Source organism: Caretta caretta, chromosome 5 (assembly GCF_965140235.1).
Source record: "Caretta caretta isolate rCarCar2 chromosome 5, rCarCar1.hap1, whole genome shotgun sequence".
Lineage (NCBI taxonomy): Eukaryota > Metazoa > Chordata > Testudines > Cheloniidae > Caretta > Caretta caretta.
The window spans coordinates 109,284,905-109,307,735 of record NC_134210.1 but is presented as its reverse complement, the minus strand read 5'-3'; the positions used below and the strand labels follow the sequence as shown (position 1 = coordinate 109,307,735).

Here is a 22,831-nt window from a genome sequence, read left to right as displayed (position 1 = left end):
AGAATGGTACTGTTTTTCATGGGACATCTATCAGTTGCGATTCTCATCACCTGATTTATCAATTACCAAGCCCTCATGGCCCATTCTGGCCTATTGTTTACTATTGATCACAGTGCCAAATAAATAAAAATGATACAAGTTAAGAAGATGGAGCCAAATCATACAGTTCTTGATCACATTTCCCTCAAGCAACCTAACTGTATAATGGAAGTTTTGCCAGACTAAGGAGTTGAGGATTTGACCATGGTTTGCAGTAGTAATTGGTGTGCGTATAGTTTTGTTTTTTATTTTTTTTAATAGAAATTAATCACAAGACCAAGAGTAGGTATTCCCCCCCCCCTTTTTATGGCCAAATCTTTCTCCGTTTTGACATGATTATTCATAGGTTGTATAGAAGACAAGTAAAGGACTTGGAAGAAGGTATTCTTGTGTTCTTCACCGTCTTTTTTTTTTTTTAAATAGGCCTTTTTACCAACATTTCAACTAAATATTCTTCTTTTTACAAGATTCTTCAAAGCTACCTTAACTCCATTGCTCCATCTCTCCCTTGTTTGTATATATACAAAATTATAGCAGAAGAAATTGTCAATTTTTTTCTTTAGATATAAAAAAAGAAAGTCTGTGCAAATTGAATATTGAAAAAATTCGATTAAGTTTTCACACAAGGTTGTTTCTCAGGCATAAAGCAACACACAAAACTTCACTGAATTGGGCTTTTAATGTCAGTTCTGTTTGCTTAAAAATACATTTGGAGACTTACTCCTTCTTGCCTAGTGTTCTTTACATCTCTGATCTCCCGATGCCTCTCTGTGTTTTGTTTAGAATTCCTGGTGCTTGTTATTTAATTTCAAAGCCATAGTCATTGCCGTTTTGATATTTTCATGTACTAGATTGCTCTGCTCTACTCTAGAGTCTGCATATATTTAGTCACAGCATTTTTCTTGTTCTCCACAGGCATCCAGTCAGTCAGATTCAGAGCCAGGAAAGACTTCATTTAGTAACTTGCCTCTGCCCCCTCCTTCAGCATTTTCAGGAATGAGCTGTGAAATTGCACAATCATCTTCCAGCAAAATGGAAGAGGATGTGGAAGATGATGATGAGTTTGGTTACAGCTGGAGTAAGTTTATTTTTTGTGCTATTTGAAAAGCTCAGCATTGAAATAGCAATGATGTGGAGTAGGTTGGGGCTCAGGTTGAACTCCTTCATTTTCATCTATCTGGGTATAAAATGTTACTTTCACCTTTCACTTTTGCTTGGACAGCTGCACATTCTTGAAACACAAAATCATTTGCCATTGTTCTGTGCATTCAGTTTCAGTGCTAGTCCTGGTAAATGTAGGTTCTGCCCTGCACATAATGAACCGCAATAACAATTTCAATGTAGCATATGTCACCCATGGTAATCGCATATACAGTTCTGTTATCTGAATGTAATCTCACCTGCAGTTAAAATATGGGTGTGGGTGGGCAGGCAGGGGGACTAGTGCTTTTAGAAAAAATCTTTGGGGTGGGAGGTAACCATAAACTCCTAGAAATGTGGGAATGGAAGGGACCTCGAGAGGTTTCCTAGTCCATTCTCCCACACTGAGTGAGTACCAAGTGTACCCAGACCATCTGTCATGGAGTCACATCTTGAGTGCCTTCTGATACTTCAGGCCTTTTCCTGCTCTGGGCACCTTTTGTAGGTTGTTGACTTTGCTAGGCAGGTCTTCAGTGACTCAGCCCTCCAGCTAGGTCCCAGAGTCAAAATGGATGATCCCCTTCCAGGATAGCAAAGAGTTCAACAAAATGTTAGCTTTCACCAGGATCCTCAGTCCTTTAAGTCCCGCCCTTCACTCAGTCTGCTAACCAAGCCCTGTTCCCTTTTCAGGCCTTAGGACACTTTCCCAGTGGCTGGTGGGGGAACTTGGGCCTGTTCACTACTCCAGGTCCCAACCTATGAACCCTATAAACAGCAGCCACTTACTGCTTCCTTGGTTGGTCACTGCTACGTTCCCTGAGCGTCTTCCCTTCCGGTCTCTTTTTTACCTCTGTTCAATACCTTAAGGCTAGAGCTCCTAGCAAATGCAACCCATCAAGCTCTTTTGACCAGAGTGGAGTAGAGCCCTGCATGGGATTTTTTTTTTTAAATACCACTCCCGCTATTATGGCAGCGGTCTTGCGGGATTCCAGTCCTGCTGCAGGGCTTTAGAATGGGGCACCTTCCACCTTTCCTTGCCCCTCTGGTCTTAGCCAGGGACTGACCTGTTCAGACCTTGCAGCTCCTTTTATCTGAGCCTGCTGGGCTCTGATTGGCTGCTTTGATTTTTCCTTCCTAAGTGAAGTTCTTCACTCATTTTTATTGAATTTCATCTTGTTGATTTCAGACTAGTTCACCAGTTTGTCGTGGTCATTTTGAATTCTAATTCTGTCCTCCAGAATGCTTGTGATCTCTCCAGGCTTGGCATCATCCACAAATTTTATATGCATACGGTCCACCCCATTATCTACATCATGAATGAAAATATTGAATAGTACTGGTTTCAGAACAGAACCCTGTGAGACCCCACTAGCAACATCCTCCCAGTTTGACAGTGAACCATTAATAATTATGCTTTGATATGGTCTTTCAACCAGTTATGTATGTATCTTTATAGTAATTTCATCTAGATCAGATTTCCCTAGTTTGCTTATAGGAGTGTCATTTGGGACTGTCAAAAGCCTTACTAAAATCAATATATATCACATCTCCAGCTTCACCCCCATCCACTTGGCTAGTAACCCTGTTAAAAATGGAAAAGAGATTGGTTTGGCAAGGTTTGTTCTTGACAAATTCATGTTGGTTGTTACTTATTACCCTATTATCCTGTAGATAGGTACAAATTAATTGTTTAATAATTTGTTCCAGTATCTTTCCAGGTATCAAAGTTAGACTGGTTGGTTTATAATTCCCTGGATCCCCTTTGTTTCCCTTTTTAAAGATAGGTACTATGTTTGCCCTTCTCCAGTCCTCTGGGACCTCATCTGTCCTCAATGAGTTCTCAAATGCCCACATCAATGAGCAGCATGGGGTAGTTGTCGGAGGGACAGATGAGCCTTGGCAGCTTTTCCACAAAGTCTCAGACATGGGCTCCAGTCAGGCAGCACATCTCCTGGGACATCAGGTCAGAAGATGGATGCCTCCATCCCCCTCAAAATGGAGTCCCTGACCATCACCCCCCTATATCTCTTCCTCTTAGGTGTGAACCTCCCAGCCCGTGAACCTCCCAGCCCTGGCATGAGTTGGCTCCTCTTCCTCAGCCATTGGGGCCTGCTCCTCTCCACCTGTTTTCTGTACAGCATACCAGTTCTTGGGTGTGGATTGGAGCACTGTCTGCTGCCCAAGCTAGCTAGCAGCCAGTCGTCTCCTCCCCACAGAGCAGCTGGTCCTCCTCCTTCCTCTGGTGCTGCTGTATTCTGTTCCAGCTGACTGCATCATCCATCCTGGACATCTTCATGTGCATCCTGTCAGTGAAGTCCTTGTACTCCTGGCAAATGAGCCTCCTGCAGCTCTCTTACCTGCTTCCTGAGTGACTCCACCAACAGATGCCTCTTGCACTGGGGGGTTCTCCCTTCCTGGCTTTCTTCAGCAAGGACGTGCAGGCTGCATTCCCAGCAGGTCAAGACCATGAGCTGGGTGGGAGCCTACAGGATCAGGATGCCTCTCTGGGCAGGGACCCCACAGGTACAGGCTGAGGAAGAGCTAGCAGTGGTGTTCGCAGTGCAATGTTTTCCTGCCATTGAAGATCCTTTCTTGCAGAGTACCTACCAGTTAAGGGGGAAAAACCTGCTTTCCTTTGCTGAGGAGCTCAACTGGCTGACTCAGTCTCCCAGCTGCCTTTGTCTCACCAGCCATGTGTCCATGTGAAAGATGTTTTATTTATTGGTATCAGGGAAGAAACCCAGAGAAAAGAACTTAAAAAATGTTCATATTAAACCCAGCCCCCAAGCAACTGGACGCATTGTTACACGTGACAGTTTTAGCTTGAAAAGGGAGTGGTTTGTGCTGCTTCAGTCATGCAGGGATTATGCTGTTGGATAATGCCTGTTGTACACTAAAGCTGATGAGCTGAGTGACCTGTAAAGTGTTCTAATATGAATTCAAGCCCTTCTGCCCACAACTTTTCTCCCCCTTACATTTAGAAAAGATCACACAGCGTTATGGAAATCTACCAGGGGACCTGCACATGATAGAGCTGGAAAAAGGAAGGACTGGTTTGGGACTTAGCCTTGCTGGCAACAAGGATCGGTCCAGGATGAGTGTCTTCATAGTGGGAATTGATCCAAATGGGGCAGCTGGAAAAGATGGCAGGTTACAGATTGCAGATGAGTTACTAGAGGTAAGTTTCTAGCAATTGTACTTAAAACCAAACGTGTTGACTATAAAGGCAGTAGAGTGGTAGTTTCTTGGTGCAATATATAGCCTTGAGTTAACTATATAGCCTTGTAATACCATCATTATTTCTTTGAAATCACATTTTCATTCTGGTATGTGCCTAATAGTTGGGGTTGGGAGTTTTATTTTCTTCAGTCAGACCACTACTGCGTAAAATTTGATATACAATAAGTGAAGAACTCAGCTTTGGCATCATGGGGCAGGGTGAGAAGGAGAAATTAGTTTGTGAACTAAGAAAAGTAGTGGGTCATACAGTGATAGTCCTTCTGAGGCTCTCCCACTAGGTTCTGTGGACTGCTGCAAGCCATTCTAGTTACAGCTCTGTCTGCCTAAAAATGTTGTAATATATATGTATTGTTTATACATCTGTCACAAGAAATGAAAAGGAAGAAAGAAATCTGGAACAGCTGTATTTGTATACTGGGCTCTAATGATTTAATAACCTATTGAGGCTGCTTTTGCATGGTATCCAATGATATCAGGACCCTCATTGCACAGACAGGAGCCTCATTCTAAACCACATTTTTTTAAAATATTGTCTCAGTTCAATAGATGGCAATTGCAGCAGTTGCTCTCTTATAACGTTTGCACTCCTTTTCCTTTTGGTGAAGGGTGAGATTCTGCCTGTTGCACAGACCTGGCAAGGCCATCCCTAGCACTTCAGCTGTGTGGTGGGGACCGTGCAAAAGGGAATGCCAGTGGAGAGGGGATGTGGGGGCAGGGAGGCTCAGCAACTCCTGAGTGGCACTGTACCAGTTCCAAATAGGCTGATGCAGAAACAAGCACTTTCAGACCAGCGGAAGTGCTATGGGATCTGTGACTGGGGGGATCCACTAAGATAAGTGTATTCACATACTGGCTGCAGGGCCCAGTTTTCACTATAAAGGACTTGTTCAAATCAGTCAAAATGTCTTTTCATATAGGGCTTGATCGTGTGGGATCAACATTCATTGACCCTCCAAACAGTGCCCAGAACTGTACAAACAAGAGTTCCCACCCTAAGGCACTGAGAGCTAGAGCCATTCATTCATTCATTGAAGTGCTAAATGGACAGTGAGGGCTCTCTGCCACACCAGCCTTGTGAAGGCCAAGACTATAACAGGGTTCAAAAAAGAACTAGATAAATTCATGGAGGATAGGTCCATCAGTGGCTATTAGCCAGGATGGGCAGGGATGGTGTCCCTAGCCTCTGTTTGGCAGAACCTGGGAATGGGCAACAGGGCATGGATCACTTGATGATTATCTGTTGTGTTCATTCCCTCTGGTGCACCTGACATTGGTTACTGTCAGAAGTCAGGATACTGGGCTAGGTGGACCTTTGCTCTGACACAGTATTGCCGTTCTTATGATCTTCTCGCTACTTTTGCTCCTCCAGAGCCTTCCTGCTAACCACCCCCTCTCCTGTCCTCCCCTCACAGTCTCTTTGTACCTGTCTTCCATGCTACTTCTGTGCTTGTAATTCCTTCCTTCTCCTCATGCCTCCATACTCTCCTTCAAATCCTTCCTTTAAAATGCTTCCACAGTTCTCTCTCCAAGTGCTCACCACAGCTTTTGTGATTGCACCATCAAGTGTTGCTTGTAAACAGCATTGTCTGAGTAAATGAGTGCCTGATCGTGCAAAAACACAGGAGTAACTTTCCTGACATGAAAATTCCCTTCAGCTTCAATAAGACTACTCAAGCAAGTAAAGTCGCACATGTGCATAAATGGTTACAGAATCCAGCTCTCAGTGCTTTACAGTGGGAACCCTTGTTTGTAACGTTCTGGGCACTGTTTTGAGGATCAATGAATAATAACAACTTTTCTTGTTGGATAGAGGCAGTTCATTTACTTGTACTTATAACTGGTAGCCTTTTCCTATGACTCTGTTTTATCCACTGCTAGTGAGTCATGAGGTGATCAGTGACAAATGGAAATAAATGATATGCCTAAAGGCAAGCCATTGTAACCTAGAGAAGGACATTTTCAGCAGAGAGAGAGTCTATAGCCAGACAAGCAGTTGGGAGGAATGTTGTGAACTAGAGGGGTGAAAACAGAATGTTGTATATTGCAGAGTAAATTTTCAAAATGATGTTTAGCTCGTGATGGTGAAAGAAGATAAGTGTTTGTTGTAGATCACTTTTAAACTGGTGAAAATTTAAGGAAATACACATTCTGAGCCATATTTGCCATTCTCCTTCATCTAGATCAATGGACAAATTCTCTATGGAAGAACTCATCAGAATGCTTCCTCGATAATCAAATGTGCACCATCTAAAGTAAAAATCATCTTTATCAGGTAAGCAGTGCTTAAAGTGTCTTTCCTAGAGATAGTAATCTTTAACATGTTTAAAATGAAGTTTTTTCACAAGCTGTTTTTATATAAAAAAGTCTTCCCAATATCACAGTTTTGTCACCCAGGTAATTTTGGTGATGTACTTCTGTAAGTCCAACATTTGGACTTTACAGGTTACGTATTTTCTTTTTTGTATTTTGATCTGCATAGTGACTGCCAAAAATAAAACAAAATAAGAAATGAAGGGTAGCAAAATTAAACTTGTGAAAAGAACTATGGTGATGCTTCAACACATATATGCTTTAATATATTGCAGAAATAAAGATGCAGTGAATCAGATGGCCGTTTGCCCTGGGAAATCAGTAGAATCTTTACCTTCCCCCGCAGGGACTCCTCAAAATCAAGAGGTAATCTAAACATTGTGTGAGTCTATTTGAGCTGATTAACAGCTTTCTGGGTAGAAAAATACTCTAATAGTTGTTATATTTTACAGCAGAAAAAGTCCTTGTGGAAAACCAAATGGGGTTTTAGCACAGCTGTTGAACATTTTGGTCCTGATTCTGCTCTCAGTTTACACTGATGTAAATAAGGAGTAGCTCCAGGAAAGTCATTGAAATTATACTCGTGTAAAATTGGCTTGAGGGGGGAGTCAGACTCACCATATCTATGTATGATTGTTCAATTTTTAAGGGTACACCAAATGCCTATTTTTAAAATACAGTTGTGCATTGCTAAATTGTCTTCCTCTCTCAGGGTGAACCAAGTGCTACAAGTCCTGTTACGGCAATAGACTTCAATATATATACAAATATTCAACATGTGGAACTCCCCAAGGTAAATTTATATTTTAACTAAATTTAGATCAGGGCAAGTTTATTGCCACAGGGTTTCTCTTCTGTGATTATGTCCCTCTGGAAACAGAGGGACTGTCCCTTCCCTTGGAGGATGAGACGGACCACTGGCAATTTTATTCTATTTGCAGGTGGTCCCAAAAACTCTTCCTAAAGCAGCAGTTGGGCCCAGAACTCCTCAGCATCTCAGCTAGGTCCTCCTCCCAAGTAGTTGAAATCTAGCACGTCCCATAGCTACATTTCCCAGGAATAATGCACTGCTTGTCTCAGATGCAAAGTTGTCAGTAAACAGCAGCAGGGGCCCCAGCACAGACACTTCTGGAGATTTTGGAGGTCTCAGTGCAATCAAGAAAAGGTAGGCAAGGGAGTCAGGAGACAGATGTAGGAAGGCCAGTTATGCTGCACTGGAAAACTAAGAGTGGTAGAACCTCCATGGTACATTTTGGGGTTGCACCATCTCCTTCCTTCTGTGAACTTGTTTGACCTAAACAAAACTGTTTGGATTGAGAGCACAGAGCAAAGTTTGGTTAGGACTTACCTGTGACTGTCACGGTGAAATCATTGACTAAATTGCTCCAAGTAACTTAATTAGCAGACTGTAAGCACCAAATCCTAAGGACAGCATATCCAGGAATAATGTATACTTGTCAGGACTCTGCACTTGTCCCTGTTGAACCTCATCAGATTTCTTTTGGCCCAATCCTCTAATTTGTCTAGGTCCCTCTGTATCCTATCCCTACCCTCCAGCGTATCTACCTCTCCTCCCAGTTTAGTGTCATCTGCAAACTTGCTGAGGGTGCAATCCACACCATCCTCCAGATCATTTATGAAGATATTGAACAAAACCGGCCCGAGGACCAACCCTTGGGGCACTCCACTTGATACCGGCTGCCAACTAGACACGGAGCTATTGATCACTACCCATTGAGCCCGACAATTTAGCCAACTTTCTATCCACCTTATAGTCCATTCATCCAGCCCATACTTCTTTAACTTGCTGGCAAGAATACTGTGGGAGACAGTGTCAAAAGCTTTGCTAAAGTCAAGGAACAACATGTCCACTGCTTTTCCCCTCACTGAAATTTAGAATTCAGAGCATTTCAAGCTTATTTAGATTCTCTATCCTGTGCATGAGAAAGTGAGTCCTTGCCAAATAAGTCTTTAATAGTTTTTTTCAAGCTTTGAGTCCTTCATGAAACCTCAAACTTCTGTGACATCTACAAACTTCAGTAGGCTCATGTGAATATGTGTAGTTCAACTTTGATAAATGTAGCACCTTATTGACTGTACATTCCTATTCCCACAGGATCAAGGGGGACTGGGTATTGCCATCAGTGAAGAAGACACACTTAATGGAGTGGTTATTAAAAGCTTAACAGATCATGGTGCAGCAGCAAAGGTGAGAATTGTAAATGAAGTCCCATTTGGGAAAGAGGATGGTAAACCACTGAGGAAGAAAAATCCTGCATTAATCTTTTTTTGGTCAATTTTATTTCCCAGGATGGACGGATCAGAGTTGGGGATCAGGTCCTTGCAGTGGATGATGAAGTTGTTGTGGGCTATCCTATAGAAAAGGTACTTTAGGAATAAAAGGACTATAGCAGTTGTATGAGGCAAATTCAGACCCTTCCTCTAAAATTGCAGAGCACCCTGTGCAGGAAATCTTATGTGGTTATGCTCTGGCTGAGCACTGGAGTGTGGATGTTAGCCTGAGGATGATGGTCCCTTAGTACTAGAACCACACATATGTATTCTACAGTAACATGTCATTCTCTTTGGGAAAGCATAATTCCTGACAGCAAATCATTATACTGTGGTGACACTCTGCGAAATGACTGTAAAAATGGTATTGTGGGGTTCCAAGTTCGTTGGCTCTGTGGCTTCCAGATAAAATTTAACTCAATTGGCAATTTCCGCCCCCTAATTTCCAGCTCTGCAAACTCAACCTGGGCTCTTTCTGGCTCATGCTTTGTTACACTAATAGTCACTCTGCAGTTAGAACTGAGTTAGCAAATTCTGTTGAATACAGCACAGCTGGAATAGAATCCATCTCTCTCTCCCAGACCTGTATTGGCTCTGCAGAGTTAACAGACAGTAAAATTCATTGTTATCTATAGAGGAAGCAGATGTGGTTTGGAGTAAAGAACAGATCTGTTGCCCAAGGTGTCAATTTTACAAAGTCACTGTTCCAATTTGAAATATACTTTAAAAGCATGATCCTGGGAGGTGCTGAGCACCATCCACTCTCACTGAAGTAATTTTGAAGTCAATGGGATTTGAAGGATGCTCTATATGTCTGTCAGGATCATGACCTAGGGAAGTTGGGACCACAGGTCAGAGCAGGATCAAACCTAAAGCTGAATACCAGACGATTTCGTAGTCAAGTTGGGCTGGGGTTGATACCAGGGATCAGAGTCTGAGTGAGGTTTCGGGGACCTGGTCAGGAGGTGAGATCCAGGTTAAGCCGAGATTGAAGCCTGGAGTTCAAGAACAGGGAGCAGGAATGGTCATAGCAGCTACAGGAGATCTGCGCTGTTGCCTGGATGCTTCCTGGGATTCCCCTTGGGGTTATATAGGGTAAGGAGCCAATCAGGAGCCATGAGGCTGCTTCCTGTCATACTTTTTGAGGAGGGACTTTCTGTGGTCTTGTGTCCTCAGTGGATTGTGGGTAATTGAGCATGAGCTGGTCATAGCTGACACAGTATGGCAGCATGGAGGTGTCTGCTGCCTGACAGTTTTGCAGGCCTGCATTTGAGGCTCACAACAAGGCTCTGTATTTGCCCCCACCTTGCTTTCCTCTCCAACATCCCCTCCATAATTCAAATATTAGTTGTACCATATTTTCTCCCCCAAACCAAACATTTAATCAAAGCCATTGGATGGCCTGCTCCTACTCCTATTGATGTCAGTTTTGACATTTACTTCAGTGGGAGCAGTACTGGGGTCTGCACCAACATTAGTACTTACTCCTAGTTTTCTGATTTTGTTCTAATAACTATCAACATATAGTGTAGCATCCAGGAAGGCTAACATAGATTGTGTGCCGTATCCTCAGTAGAAATTGGCATAGTTTCACTGAAGTCAGTTGAGCTAATCTGATTTGTGGGATAATGGTCTGGCCCACAATAATTAACTGTGTTGCCACTCATCATCCAAAACATTGATCTTCTTCATTCCTGTCTCCAAGAACAACAGGTGTGTGTGACCTTTTGCTCCTGATCATGGATCAATTGCTATGACTGATCTCTGTAAGTGTTACAGTTGGATCATTGACTGTTCTCTTTATTATTCAATAAGTTTATCAGTCTGCTGAAGACATCAAAGACCACAGTGAAGCTCACAATCAACTCAGTTGAACATGATAGTCAAACATCTCTTCAAACACCAACACCACCACTTTGCAGTGCTAACACAGGCGAGCGGAAGAACATCCAACAGTCGCTGGTGATTCCGTCTTCTGGATCACCAGAACCAGAGACAATTAAAAGTAAGAGCACTTCTGTTGTCTATAGTCTCAACAGTGGGCTAAGTGATAAAAAATGAAGAGCCTTATGAATGTCTTCAGAGCTTTCCTTCACTTTCTTGCACCTCTGCTCCCAGACCAGTCACAATTGCATCCCTGCGCTTTTCTGAGTGCAGAAATTGCTTCCTTTTAGCACATTATAGTTGGTGAGCAACCTAAGTGGAGCAGGAAAGCAACAGGGCTATGACCTTACTCTGCCTCCACACTGCCCAGGTGCAGAGGGAGGAAGACAGAGAAAAGCATCCTGCTCCATCCTAAAGGATTGTGTAGGAGTTCCGTTTCCCCCTACATGTTAGTGAACGGTTGGATACTCTTGTTCTTCCTGGAGCGGTAGGCCAGCACCACCAATCTGGGCCAAGATCTGAGTGAAACAATCTGGCCCTACATGCATACAATGAAAAGGGGTGCATATGCTGATGTAAACAATTATTTATTTTTCTAGTTTCCCTCTAGCTGCTTGAGTGGAACCTCTAAAAATCAGCTTCCTTCTATTTATTTAGGATTTAGGTGCCTAACTTTAGACAGCCAAGTTTGAAAACTTTGGTTAAACGACTTGGTTGTGGGCACTCTAGCTCATCAGTGGTACAGGTAGAAATAAAACCCAGAAGTTCTCATTCCTAATCCCCTTCTCTGGTCATAGACAAAAACCTGTCAGGGATTGCCTAGGTATACTTAATCCTGCCTCCGCATAGGAGGTTGGACTAGATGACCTCTTGAGGTCCCTTCCAGCCCTAGACTTCCATGATTCGGCAACACTGCCTCCCTAATACATTTTTCAAAGCATAAAGGAAAGCAAGGAAATCCATCCAGTGGCCCCAATTGATCAGGTATATTGCTGTATATAGGCATATGTTGTAAAACCAGGGACAGTGTACATGCATGCATGACATTACAGTATAGTAGGCACTTGTTACCTGTGATAAGAATGGCTGTAGAATGACCGTGCCTAATCGGGTACAGAATGTGAGCGAGGCCAAACAGCAAAAATTAAGATGTTTGTACACCAGTGCGAGGAGCCTAGGTAACAAAATGGAGGAACTAGAGCTACTGGTGCAGGAAGTGAAACCAGATATTATAGGGGTAACAGAAACATGGTGGAATAGTAGTCATGACTGGACTACAGGTATTGAAGGGTATGTGCTGTTTAGGAAAGACTGAAATAAAGGTAAAGGTGGTGGAGTAGCCTTGTGTATCAATGATGAGGTAGGATGTAAAGAAATAAGAAGCAATAGAATGGATAAGACAGAGTCAGTCCGGGCAAAAATCACATTGGGGAAGAAAACTACTAGAGCCTCCCCTGTGATAGTGCTTGGGGTGTGCTATAGACTGCCAGGATCTAATTTGGATATGGACAGAGCCCTCTTTAATGTTTTTAATGAAGTAAATACTAATGGAAACTGTATGACCATGGGAGACTTTAACTTCCCAGATATAGACTGGAGGACGAGTGCTGGTAATAATAATAGGGCTCAGATTTTCCTAGATGCGATAGCTCATGGATTCCTTCAGCAAGTAGTTGCTGAACCGACTAGAGGGGAAGCCATTTTAGATTTGGTTTTGGTGAGTAGTGAGGACCTCATAGAAGAAATGGTTGTAGGGGACAATCTTGGTTCAAGTGATCATGAGCTAATTCAGTTCAAACTGAACGGAAGGATAAAAATAAATGGGTAACTAGGGTTTTTGATTTCAAAAGGGCTGACTTTCAAAAATTAAGGAAATTAGTTAGGAAGTGGATTGGACTGAAGAATTTGTGGATCTAAAGGCAGAGGAGGCCTGGGATTACTTTAAATCAAAGCTGCAGAAGCTATCAGAAGCCTGCATCCCAAGAAAGGGGGAAAAATTCATAGGCAGGAGTTGTAGACCAAGCTGGATGAGCAAGCATCTCAGAGAGGTGATTAAGAAAAAGCAGAAAGCATACAGGGAGTGGAAGATGGGAGGGATCAGCAAGGAAAACTACCTTATTGAGGTCAGAACACGTAGGGATAAAGTGAGACAGGCTAAAAGTCAAGTACAGTTGGACCTTGCACAGGGAATTAAAACCAATAGTAAAAGGTTCTATAGCCATATAAATAAGAAGACAACAAAGAAAGAAGAAGTGGGACCGCTAAACACTGAGGATGGAGTGGAGGTTAAGGATAATATAGGAATGGCCCAATACCTAAACTAATATTTTGCCTCAGTCTTTAATACGGCTAATGAGGATCTTAGGGATAATGGTAGCATGACAAATGGGAATGAGGATATGGAGGTAGATATTAGCATATCTGAGGTAGAAGCGAAACTCAAACAGCTTAATGGGACTAAAGCTGGGGGCCCAGATAATCTTCATCCAAGAATATTAAAGGAATTGGCACATGAAATTGCAAGCCCATTAGCAAGAATTTTTAATGAATCTGTAAACTCAGGGGTTGTATCGTATGATTGGAGAATTGCTAACATTGTTCCTATTTTTAAGAAGGGGGAAAAAGGTGATCCAGGTAACTACAGGCCTGTTAGTTTGATATCTGTAATATGCGAGGTCTTGGAAAAAAATTTGAAGGAAAAAGTAGTTAAGGACACTGAGGTCAATGGTAAATGGGACAAAATACAACATGATTTTACAAAAGGTAGATCATGTCAAACCAACCTGATCTCCTTCTTTGAGAAAGTAACAGATTTTTTAGACAAAGGAAACGCAGTGGATCTAATTTACCTAGATTTCAGTAAGGCGTTTGATACTGTGCCACATGGGGAATTATTAGTTAAATTGGGAAAGATGGAGATCAATATGAAAATTGAAAGATGGATAAGGAATTGGTTAACAGGGAGACTACAGTGGGTCATACTGAAAGGTGAACTGTCAGGCTGGAGGGAGGTTACTAGTGGAGTTCCTCAGGGATCGGTTTTGGGACCAATCTTATTTAATCTTTTTATTATGGACCTCGGCACAAAAAGTGGGAGTGTGCTAATAAAGTTTGTGGATGACACAAAGCTGGGAGGTATTGCCAATTTAAAGAGAGACTGGGCTATCATACAGGAAGATCTGGATGACCTTGTAAACTGGAGTAATAGTAATAGGATGAAATTTAATAGTGAGAAGTGTAAGGTCATGCATTTAGGGATTAATAACAAGAATTTTAGTTATAAGCTGGGGATGCATCAATTAGAAGTAACGGAGGAGGAGAAGGACCTTGGAGTATTGGTTTATCACAGGATGACTATGAGCCGCCAATGTGATATGACCATGAAAAAAACTAATGTGGTCTTGGGATGCATTAGGCGAGGTATTTCCAGTAGAGATAAGGAGGTTTTAGTACTGTTATACAAGACACTGGTGAGACCTCACCTGGAATACTGTGTGCAGTTCTGGTCTTCCATGTTTAAGAAGGATGAATTCAAACTGGAACAGGTACAGAGAATGGCTACTGGGATGATCCGAGGAATGGAAAATTTGTCTTATGAAAGGAGACTCAAGGAGCTTGGGTTGTTTAGCCTAACCAAAAGAAGGTTGAGGGGAGACATGATTCCCTCTGATATATTTATAGAGAACATAAATACCGGAGAGGGAGAGGAATTATTTAAGCTTAGTACCAATGTGGACACAAGAACAAATGGATATAAACTGGTCATTGGGAAGTTTAGACTTGAAATTAGACGAAGGTTTCTAACCATCAGAGGAGTGAAGTTTTGGAATAGCCTTCCAAGGGAAGCAGTGGGGGCAAAAGACCATCTGGCTTTAAGATTAAACTTGGTAAGTTTATGGAGGAGATGGTATGATGGGATAATATGATTTTCACAATTAACTGATCTTTAAATATTCATGGTAAAAAGGCCCAATGGCCTGTGATGGGATGTTAGATGGGATGGGATCTGAGTTACTACAGAGAATTCTTTCCTGGGTATCTGGCTGGTGAATCTTGCCCCTATGCTCAGGGTTCAGCTGTTCGCCATATTTGGGGTCAGGAAGGAATTTTCCTCCAGGGCAGATTGGAAGAGGCCCTGGAGGTTTTTCACCTTCATCTATAGCATGGGGCACGGGTCACTTGCTGGAGGATTCTCTGCTCCTTGAAGTCTTTAAACCATGATTTGAGGACTTCAGTAGCTCAGACATAGGTGAGAGGTTTATCGCAGGAGTGGGTGAGTGAGATTCCGTGGCCTGCATTGTGCAGGAAGTCAGACTAGATGATCCTAATGGTCCCTTCTGACCTTTGAATCTATGAATTACTCTTTTTTTGGAGCAGGTATATTGGCGCCAAATCTGCCCTCAAATAAGTGCACACAGCTTCTGGTAACTTCACTGGCTGCACATTGTATGCACATACATGAGAGCAAGGTGTGGCCCAGGCAGTGAAGAAATAAGGCCACATGCAGTGTACACATCTTTGTCCACAATCTCAACAAACTGTCATGGACCTGGTGATGGTTGGGCACCAAGATTAGGAATTGTGATTTTAACCAGAGCACAGCTCTTCTTTTGGAGAAAGGGGAGGACCAGAGGCTGTATAATTTTATTTCTTGGGAGTATTTTTAAAATCAGATGAGTAATTAGGGTAGGTTGAATTTTGGGTCCATTTGCAGCTATTCTTGTAAGGCTGTCAATGATCTCTCAAAATGTTATTTTAAAGTTCTTTTTTTTCCCCCAGTTATTGTGGCCACTCACTGTAACCAGCATGTTTAATTGCTGTGTTTAGATACAAGCAGGTCCTCAACTCCAGCCACATTAGCCTCTGACCCAGCTACTTGTCCCATCATCCCAGGATGTGAAACAACCATTGATATCTCCAAGGGACGCACTGGACTTGGATTGAGCATTGTTGGGGGAGCAGACACCTTACTGGTTCGTAAAAATCAGTGATTCTTCATAATGAGATGACAGTACCAATTTAAAGTCCTTAATAGAGAATGTTACTCTGAAGGTGAATATATTATTTCAACAAGTGACTGGAGACAATATCTGTCTGTCTGAGATTTGCTGCACTGAATTGATTTAAGCTTGAACCACAAATATTTTTGTAATCACACTTTTTAAAGCAGAAGAAAGTGACTTCTTTAAAGATCTTTTGCCTTTAGAATTGAGAACCTGAGTTCTCTTACAGCCTGCTGATTACTTAGTTTGCTGTTATTTGGTTACAGTCTTGTCTTCTCATACTAGGATTTTTCAAAAGCTTTCTCCAAAGCCAAAGCTTCGACCAGTTGCTGTGCATATGAGAGGTGTTCTTCTGTGTGCTATGTATTTTTATTGTTAATCCACAGGGAGCTATTATTATCCATGAAGTATATGAAGAAGGAGCAGCATCCAAAGATGGAAGGCTCTGGGCGGGAGATCAGATTTTAGAGGTGCAGTCTTGTGTATATCACTTTTAAATCCCTGTGAACTCTTTAGTCATTTAACTCAGGAAAGTATTCAATCAACATGTGGTTACATTGCAGGTGAATGGAATTGACCTCAGGAATGCCACACATGATGAAGCAATAAGTGTTCTCAGACAGACACCCCAAAAAGTCCGTCTCACTGTCTACAGGGATGAGGCCCAGTACAAGGAGGAAGATATGTATGACGTACTGAATATAGAGCTTCAAAAGAAGCCAGGCAAAGGCCTTGGATTAAGTATTGTTGGGAAAAGGTATGAAGTGAATGGAACTACACTGATGTACCCTACTCAAGACCTAACCCTTGGACCACAGAGCCAGCCCAGGGATAGGGGAATGAAGAGATGAACCCTCCCTTCTCAAACTTTGCTCCTCCACCATATACAAATTGTCTGTCTCAGTAAATCTGCTCTGTGCTAGCATGTTGTTAAACAATGTCAGTTGTTTCTTTTTTAAACAAAACAAAAATAAAAAAAAATTATAATGTTACGGTGGGCCCATTTGGCCTCCTTTCTAGGAGATTATTCAGGAAGTAAGATACTACTCCATGTGAGTAAGGGTGGAATGGTGGGATCTAGCCCACATTTACTAACCAGAAATTCTAGTAAACAGTTTCTCAGTTCTAAGCAAAAGTCTTATTACAATATGGATAGTGAAATGGTACAAAGAGTGACAAGTTTAAAGCAGAATAAAATTATGTGTTTTCAGAAATGATACGGGGGTGTTTGTGTCAGACATTGTCAAAGGAGGAATAGCAGATACAGATGGGAGACTGATGCAGGGAGACCAGATATTAACAGTAAATGGAGAAGATGTTCGAAATGCTAACCAGGAAGCTGTTGCTGCTTTGTTAAAGGTAATTGTAAAAACAGAGATGGGGACAAGCTGCAGAGTTTAGATCTGGAGCCAAACTGTCTTGAAGTTCAGATTGGATCCAGGGTTCATATTCAGACCATAATAGAGCGGGATGAGGTAGTGAAGAACTTTGGAGCCAGATCTGAACTTTCCCGAACTATAAAGGTGTACAGATTTGGTGTTTTACCTTATGCACATTCCTAGCTGAAATTAGTCGTGTTGGTGGCACACAGATTCATATATCTTAAATCTAGAAGATCATCTAGTCTGACTTCCTGAATAACGCAGGCCAAAGAACCTCACCCAGTAATTTCTGTCTCAAGCCCATAACTTCTGATTGAACTATAGCATATTTTTTAGAAAAACATCCAGTCTTGTTTTAAAGACTTCACATGATGGGGAACCCACCACATCCCTAGGTAAATTGTTCCAATGATTAAGGACACTCACTGTTAAAAATGTGCCCCTTATTTCTAGTCTGCACTTCCCGAGCTTCAGCTTCCAGCCTCTGGATCTTGCTGTATGTTTTTCTGCTAAATTAAAGAGCTGTCCATGAGAAATCTCTTCCTGTTATAGGAACTTGTGCATTATGATGAAGTAACCTCATAACTAGAACAGTTTGAGAACTGGAATTTCTGCCCGATAAGGAGCTTTGCATTTGACTTTTTTGTTTTGTTCCTGCACAGCATTTTGATTCTTTTGTAGCAGTATTTTCTAACAGAAAACTATTGTGTTGGAAGATTTTTGATCAGCTTTTCTCATAGCCTTCTCTTGGATAAATTAAATAGATTGAGCTTCTTTCATCTCTCATAAGATGTATTTTTCAGACCTCAGATTTATTTTTGGAGTTCTCTTCTGACCCTTTTTATATTTTCTGCCTCCTTTTTTAAGTGTGAACACCAGAACTGGACACACTATTCCAGTAACAGTCTCACTAGTTCTGTATGTGGAGGTAATACTATCTCCCTACTCGACTTGGTATTCCCCTATTTGTACATCCCAGGATTGCATTTGTCCTCTTAGCTACAACGTTACATTGGGAGCTCATGTTCAGCTGTTATCTAACAGGCCCCTCAGTCCTTTTTAGAGTCATTTGCTTTCGAGGATACAGTTTCTCTACCCAACCCCATCTTATAAATGTGACTTATGATCTTTATTCTGAGATGTGTGCCTTGGCATTTGGCTATGTTAAAACTCATGGTGTTCAGTGGATTCCACCTTTCCAAGCGATCTAGGTCAGTCTGTGTAACTGACCTGTCCACTTCATTGTTTACCACTTCACCTATTTTTTCTGTCATCTGCAAATTTTACCATCAATGATTTTATATTTTCTTCCAGATCATTGGTAAAGATATTGAATAGCACTGGGCCAAAACCAGGTTCTTCATGACCCAGCTAGATTATCCCAATTGGATGATGATTCCCCATTTACAGTTACTTTTTGTGATCTATGATTTAACCAATTCCTAATCCACTTTATATGGATTGCATTGATTTTTGTTTAAGGGTAATGTTTTTATCATCAGAATGTCATTCAGGACTAAGTCAAATTATATTATGTCAGTACAGGTGCTTTTATCAATTGTGATCTCTCAAAATCAGATTTGACAAAACCTATTTTCCATAAAACTGTATTGTTTGGTATTAATAATGCTACCATATTTTAATTCTTTACTGATTCTTTACCGATTCTTTACCATATCGGCCTTTTCCTTCATTTTGTTCTGGGGGTTGATGTCAGGTTTAACCAGCCCATAGTTTCCAGGTAGCCACGTTTACCATTCTTAAATATTGGCACAACATTAGCTTTTTCCCCAGTCCTCTTGAACTTCCCCATTGTTCCAAGATCTGCTAAAAATTAGAGTTCTTCAGCCAATTCTCTTAATCAGGGCTGCACTGACGGTGTGGGAGGGCCACGGGCAATATCTGAAACTGAGTCCCCTCCACCCTTCCAAAAAAATTACCACTAAGGGGAGGCTATGGTCGAGAGGGGGTTGGAGAGTGAGTTTGCACCGCACTCACTGCACAGCGGCAGCTCACCTCCTGTCCCACGGGGCTGAGCCCGGCTTCCTGCTCTGGGCATTGAGAGCTGGTGCATGGGGTCGCAGCACTACTCACATTTAACTTGGTAGTTCCTCCATCATGAGCCTTGGTGGTTCCCCTGGGCCAAATCCGAGCGGTGCTGCAAACCTGTACACCAGGTCACAACACCCCTCTGTTTGGGGCTTGTTGCCACTCCCTCCCCACCTCCAGGTGGCCCTGGAGTACAAGTTGTGAGCCTCTGTTAAGGTAATACAGCTAAACCATAACAGAGTGATGGCATGTCTGCAATCTTCTCAAATCGCTGCACACTCACCTACATGGAAATAGGATTTTATAACAGTGAACTCCCAAAGGAAGAGGAGGAGGAAGAGCAAAACAGTGACAAAAGACTGAAATCTCTCTATTTAAATAGGCTGCAAAATAGGCCTTTACACCGAAGAATAAGTTGTTTTTACAAACAACTGTCTGCAACATCGTAATGTCTTTATGTCTGTCTAGGTTGTTACAGTGAACCTACCGTCCTGGTATCTTTGTGCTTACATGTATGTTAAGTTCCTTCACCATTCTATCAAAGTTTTCTTCATTTCTGGGAACTAAATTCATTCCTAATGTAACATCAGTTTCCTTGTGGCCATCTAATGTGTGCATCCAAATCGTACAATTGGAAGCTTAAACACGAAAGAAGAGATTTTGCAAAGGTCCGAATGGCATTTAAGGACCACTTTCCCATTGGAAGTCTGAAGGAGTAGGGCACTCACACCACATTTGTGCATTAAAAATCTCCCTGCAGATCCTCATTTCAGTTACATTGGTGTTAAGCCAAGGTAGATACTAGTTTCAGTTGCCATTTTACATTTCTAAATACCAATTTAAATGCCATGTTCTCAGTTACACTATCGTAAATGTGGAGTAAATCTGTAGATTATATGGCCTGTTTTGGTACCCGGAATTCGAAAGTTCTTCACTTTCATGATTTTTAAAAATGTTTTTGTTTATTAAATAGCTACATCTTGAAAGTGAATTTTACATGCTACTCCCATTTAAGTGAATGGGAACAGGATTACGCCCTTAGTGTAATTTTGGCATCTGAACTGTAATGTTCATTTGTTAATTTGTTAATCTGCCATGTATTTTATTTCACAGTATATAATTGGAAAAATACTGTCCAGTTCTGGCTCTGATCCTGCAATGAGCTTTACCTGTGCAGTCCGCATTGCAGGATTGGGGCCTGTGTTTATACACCTTCCATAAGTCTTATTATTTCCATCATCAGTAACTAATATATGCCTTTTAATATTAGTACATTAATGGGTCCTTTCACGGTTGGGAACTGCATTATAAATTTCCTGTTCTTCAGTGTTCATTAGGTATTGTAAGACTAGAAGTTGGAAGAATAAAAGCAGGTCCATTCCATTCTGAGAGGAGAACATCCCAAAGCAGCCAGGTTTGTAACTGTGAAGCTGTTCAGTTTGGAAGAAATCAACTCTGGTTAAATAATTCCCTTTATTTGCTTTTATTGATTTTTAAAGTGACAAAGATTTTCCATATAGTGTGCCGAGGATGAGTTTAAAAAAAAGCAGCTTTTATGTACTTCACAGCTTTTTCATAGCCATATCGTATGTTAACTTCATCATATTATGTGTTGAAAGCATGATACAGCCAGATATTATCCCATGGATAAAGTTTACCCCTTTGCTGCATTGCCTGATCATGATTTTAGGGCCCTCTCCTAGGAGGTGCAGAGAACTCTAACTCCCACTGAAATCAGTGAGAATTGGAGGGCTCTCATATTCTGGCTGGGTCAGGCCCTTAACTTAAGAATGCCCCTTCTGTTCTAGATTACTGTCCATGAGGTATTTTATTCAGCTCTCTACCACACTGCTCTGATATTCCTACAGAAGTGTGCAAACCATTGAAAAGACTGAGAAAACAACAGGGTTTTAAATGGTTAATAGACCCAGTCAGAAAATAGAAATTTTGGTCTTTGTCAAGCTTTTCCAATCAGCTCTGCTGATTAATTCTAACATAACTAAAAAGTGTTTGATCTTCATCAGTTTCCATATCTGATGCCTTTTCTGCACTGTGGATGACATGTAGGGGACATGCAGCTAAACACTGCAGTGAAAAACAGGCTGCATCCACACTGCAGTGCGTTGCGACACAGGGCAGTGAAAGGCTCTGGCAGGGAGGAAAGGTTCTGGCTACGGCAGGTCCCGGTGCCTTTCCCCTCTGCCTCCCCCACCAGAACCTTTCCCTGATGCCAGAGTATTTCCCTTGGGCAGGGAAAGGCTCCAGCACCTCCCTGCAGTGGGGAAAAACTCCAGCAATGGGGAGCTGCCAGAGACTTTCCCTGCTGCCCTACCAGAGTCTTTCCCTGCTGTTGAAGCGTTTCCCCGTTGCGGGGAAGGGCTGAGGGACATTACATTGCTAAAAATAGTAGTGTAGATGTGGGAGGCACTACTTGGGCATGTAGAAAGCGATGTAGGGTATATACCAGGGACAGGCAAACTTTTTGGCCTGAGGGCTGCATTGGGTTTTGGAAATTTGTACGGAGGGCTGGTTAGGGGAGGGGGGGTGTGGCCCGGCCCCCACCCTCAATGCACCCCTCCCCCCGCTTCTGGCCCCCTGATGGCCCCCCCGGACTCCTGCTCCATCCAAACCCCCCTGTCCCCTGACCTCCCCCCAGAACCCCTGCCCCTGACAGCCCCCCGCCGCCCCATCCAACCCCTCCTCTCATTCCTGACTGCCCCCCTGGGACCCTTGCCCCATCCAACGACCCCTTCTCCCTAACCGCCCCCGGAACCCCTGCCCCTGACTGCCCCCCACCGCCCCATCCAACTCCCCTCCTTCCTGTCTGCCCTCCTGGGAACTCTGCCCCCATTCAACCCCCCTGCCCTCTGACCGCCCTGACCCCTATCCACACCTCCATCCGCTGACCACCGCCCCTTCCCTCTATCCAACCCCCTCTGCCCCTCGCTCCCTGTCCCCTTACCGTGCTGCCTGGAGCACCGGTGCCTGGCAGCGCTACTGCCATGCCACCTGGCTGGAGTCAGCCACACCCTGCGCAGCACCGGGTCAGGCCGGGCTCTGCAGCTGTGCTGCCCCAGGAGCTCACAGCCCAGGGCATTGCACCGGCAGCGCAGTGAGCTGAGGCTGCGGGGGAGGAGCTCAGGGGCCGGGCACGGGGCCGCAGTTTGCCCACCTCTGGTATATATCCTAAGGTTCTGGCATGTCTAAGCGGTGCTTTGTCATCTACACTGCTGTTTATACCAATACCGTGGCAGGGAGGGGGCGCGCGCGGGGCATAGCCTGAATGTGTTCTTGATATTAAACAGTTCAGATTGTACTGCTATGGTGATGTGCCTCAGTGTTTTCATTATAAACTTTATTTTTCAAAGTCTCAGAATTTTTATGAAGATTTTTCTGCCTAAAATGTTCATCAGCAAAGACCATCAAGGACCTGAGCCTAAAAAACTCAGGTCAGATTAGTTAGGATTGAGGTGAAGATTGCAGGATTTGACC

At 42.8% G+C, this 22,831-nt stretch overlaps 1 protein-coding gene across 17 annotated transcripts in view; it reads left to right on the top strand.

Annotated features, from left to right (window-relative positions):
* The window catches only part of MPDZ (multiple PDZ domain crumbs cell polarity complex component), a 133,931-nt gene that overhangs the window by 99,026 nt on the left and 12,074 nt on the right, over positions 1 to 22,831 (top strand). For 14 of the 17 annotated variants that reach the window (XM_048849859.2, XM_048849857.2, XM_048849863.2 and 11 more), the window contains 13 exons: positions 955 to 1,117; positions 4,161 to 4,357; positions 6,600 to 6,691; positions 7,005 to 7,095; positions 7,442 to 7,522; positions 8,846 to 8,938; positions 9,040 to 9,114; positions 10,837 to 11,026; positions 15,733 to 15,878; positions 16,295 to 16,378; positions 16,472 to 16,665; positions 17,120 to 17,267; positions 20,667 to 20,753. In XM_048849859.2, coding sequence (XP_048705816.2) covers positions 955 to 1,117; positions 4,161 to 4,357; positions 6,600 to 6,691; positions 7,005 to 7,095; positions 7,442 to 7,522; positions 8,846 to 8,938; positions 9,040 to 9,114; positions 10,837 to 11,026; positions 15,733 to 15,878; positions 16,295 to 16,378; positions 16,472 to 16,665; positions 17,120 to 17,267; positions 20,667 to 20,753 — 1,641 coding nt within the window. The remainder of the gene's footprint in view (positions 1 to 954; positions 1,118 to 4,160; positions 4,358 to 6,599; positions 6,692 to 7,004; positions 7,096 to 7,441; positions 7,523 to 8,845; positions 8,939 to 9,039; positions 9,115 to 10,836; positions 11,027 to 15,732; positions 15,879 to 16,294; positions 16,379 to 16,471; positions 16,666 to 17,119; positions 17,268 to 20,666; positions 20,754 to 22,831) is intronic. The other 3 variants (XM_048849872.2, XM_048849861.2, XM_048849875.2) reach the window with 1 other exon arrangement.